The sequence below is a fragment of the Etheostoma spectabile genome, chromosome 21 (assembly GCF_008692095.1).
Source record: "Etheostoma spectabile isolate EspeVRDwgs_2016 chromosome 21, UIUC_Espe_1.0, whole genome shotgun sequence".
Lineage (NCBI taxonomy): Eukaryota > Metazoa > Chordata > Actinopteri > Perciformes > Percidae > Etheostoma > Etheostoma spectabile.
Genome location: NC_045753.1, coordinates 22,887,199 through 22,890,483, shown reverse-complemented (window position 1 = coordinate 22,890,483; position 3,285 = coordinate 22,887,199). Strand labels below are relative to the sequence as shown.

At 41.9% G+C, this 3,285-nt stretch overlaps 1 protein-coding gene across 1 annotated transcript in view; it reads right to left on the bottom strand.

The window, feature by feature from the left end:
• The window catches only part of tmem235b (transmembrane protein 235b), an 8,770-nt gene extending 5,558 nt beyond the window's left edge, over window positions 1–3,212 (bottom strand). The window contains exons 1-3 of the mRNA XM_032501661.1: window positions 2,882–3,212; window positions 2,435–2,515; window positions 2,179–2,316 (exon numbers count right to left, since the gene is read on the bottom strand). Of these exons, the coding sequence (XP_032357552.1) occupies window positions 2,179–2,316; window positions 2,435–2,515; window positions 2,882–3,089 (427 nt within the window). The 5' untranslated portion in view covers window positions 3,090–3,212. The remainder of the gene's footprint in view (window positions 1–2,178; window positions 2,317–2,434; window positions 2,516–2,881) is intronic.
• Window positions 3,213–3,285: the final 73 nt, after the last annotated feature.

The following is a 3,285-nucleotide window of genomic DNA, read 5'->3' as shown; positions in this document are numbered from 1 at the left end:
GTTCATTCATAGTTTTGATGCCTTCAGTGATAATCTACAATGTAAATAGTCGTGAAAAACAACCTAAAAACATCTATTGCAAAAATAGAAGTGATTCCAAACAGAGATTTGAAAATTTACATAAATATTTGTTGACTGACACACGGTTAAACAGTTTACTCCATTGAATATCATTTTTTGAATCATTAAATAAGATTGTCCTCCCTAGTTTCTACAAGTAGTTTGCGACCTATTTTTGGGTGGGGGTGCTAATTTAGGAAATGTTGTGGGTCATATTAGCGTGTCGGAACAAACATTCGTAGTCGTATGGGGGTGGACTTGTTGGATTTTATTTGTAATTTTGCCGTATGCACCACTAGCAAAAAACATAGTGATAATGATTTTAAACACATCGCCAGCTACCCTTTTTGTTTTATAAACAACTTCTAAAAGACATGAAGTAAATCTCTTGCAGTGCATACATTCTATATCCTACATGAACCACTGAGTTAATGTGCAGGTTTCAGGAGGTCTTAACAAGTGCTATCCTCAACTTTCCAACACAAACGATATGTAATAAATAGGACATTAGAGACATTAAAAGCCAGTGCCTGTGGCCACATGAGGTCAATATAAACGAGGCCAATTTCAGCACATGAAATGCTCCCGTCTGCACAAATTAAATACATGGCCTTGCTTTGCTGCCACACCCCAACTATATATATATATATATATCTATATATATCTATATATATATATATATATATATATAGATATATATATATTCCACCAAACCCTCCAAAGCTTTCTAGTGTCTCCCACTTTCTTCTGTGATTTCATCATTAAATGCTATGCAACTGTAAATGGCCGCCACATTGATTGTGATCATTAATTAGTCTAAACCAATAGAAAGTATCTGTTCTTTGCTTTTTGATCATTCTGCTTCTGGGTTTTGAACAGAACAACAAATAAAAAAATAAACTTTTTGTTTCCAATGTCTTTCAATTTTTTTTATTTTTTTTAATTTTTTTTTAAAAAGGTCCCATGGCATGAAAATTTCACTTTTTTAACATTAATATGCGTTCCCCCAGCCTGCCTATGGTCCCTCGGTGGGTAGAAATGGCTATAGGTGTAAACCGAGCCCTGGGTATCTTGCTCTGCCTTTGAAGAAATGAAAGCTCAGATAGGCCGATCTGGAATCTTACTCCTTATGAGGTCATAAGGGGCAAGGTTACCTCCTCTTTCTCTGCTGTGCGCACACAGAGAATTTGGCCCACCCATGAGAAAGACATCATGGCTTTCAAACAAGCAAAGTTGCAGTTGGTCAAGGCCACGCCCTCAGCCTCCACCTTGCCCCCCCCCCCCAAGGCTACAGACACAGAAATGGCACATACTGAGGAAAGCTCATTGTGGGACTGGCTCTAATGGCTGTGATTCTGCACCAAGGCTGAATTTTGGGAAAGAGACTTCAGATATGGTATTAGGCGACCACTAAGGATCCAAAGAGCACCATGTCATGGGACCTTTAAAGCAATAGGAGTACATTTCTATACCATACATTCTATAGGTACCACTGCAACACTAAATGTATGAAAGGAAAATGCGGTGTTTACAATGTGGGAAAACGTGTGAGAACTATCCTGTTCCTCACCGCACACAGCCATTTGAGTGAAATGATCTTCAACAATGCCTATACTGACTATTGACTCCTTTATACCACCTCCTAATGGCTCCGGCTTTTTTTTTTTTAACACTGTGGTAAATGATCCAAAGCAGAATTGCGTTGATGTGTACCTCTGTCTCTTGCACTTACTATTAACACCATCTTACATAAAACTTAGTGGCAAGAACGTGTAACTTCAATGTTTCAACCACGATTAAATCTTAAATGTGATAAATGCAGCATCGTCTTCTGCATGATAGAACCCACGGGCCCAGTAGTTGTGAGAGCGCATTGTCCACAGTGCATAGCTGGAAACTCCCTACTCTCTCTTTTGAAGCTCTTTGAAGTATTGCCAATAGTAATACATGAGTAGTAATTATTGTAGCACCGATTCTTCGTGGTGCATGAGTGCTGCTGGATAATGTGTTTTTCTGCTTTAATGGATCCGTCTTGGATAGCTGCTTAGTGTCCCACTGCAGTTGAAGATAAGACGCGCAGAGAGGAGACCTAGGTGAAGGAACTGAACCTTAACTTACTGCAGATGAAGAAGAAGGAGGCTGTGCCGGTGAGGAGGAAGGGGCTCCGTGCCAGGGAGCTGACCAATCCACAGATGCCACCAAACAGCAACAGGACCAGGCTGAAGGGAAGCACTACCACTATTGCACTGTGCATGCCTACACACACACACAGATTATGGAGCATCTGTGGAGTTATTGCTGTCTTGACAATGATACATTACAGAGTATGTTATGCTGAGCACAGGGTTTTAACAAAGATGGAGGGGCTACTCACTCAGCATGAGCAGCTCAGTCTCAGAGTACCTGGAGGAGTCAGTTGTGAAGGAGTCAATCGAGTCTGTGGTCATCTTCCCACCTGGATGTCACAATCAAAAATAAAAATAATAATGTATACTTTATTAATCCCACAAGGGGAAATTGCAATTTACACTATTACACAGACATGCTCAGTACACATGCACTAATGGAGAGATGTCAGAGTGGGGGGTCTGCACATGGAAAGATGCCCCAAGCAGTTGGGGGGTTTGGTGCCTTGCTCAAGAGCACCTTGTCAGTGCCCCAGAGGTGAACTGGCACCCTCTACCTACCAGTCCACCACCATACTTTGGTCCATATGCGGACACATACATATCTTCAATTTCATTCAATTACTAATTAGGTTATTGAAAACAGCCCCGTAACCTCAATCATTATGAGAGAAAGTTATGGGAAAGTCGCTCACCTTCGTTGATGCTCCACAGTCCCGAGTGGGAGCTCATGTTCTCAAAGTCGCTGGTATTCACAGGATTCATCTCTATGATGTACCAGTATTCGGTTCCGAGGGAAGTCGCCAAAAAAGCGAAGCTCAGAACGCCGCAGATGCCGGCTGTGATCACCAGAGAGCCAAAGGTTACCTTCATCCTGCACAGATGAGGGTTTAATTCACGCATAACGGTGATGGCTTTGACTCGTGCGTAACGCGGGTTTTGTGGTGTTGAGCAAGTCTTTCACGTTGACGCGCACATTAAGAGACGTGCAATAAATCCCGACAATATTCAGGTGATCCAAGTTTGCCTGTCCAGGCTGTCATTAAAATCTTTAGGATGGGGGTTAACCGATCCCCGTCTGAATGAGTCAAGTCAGAGC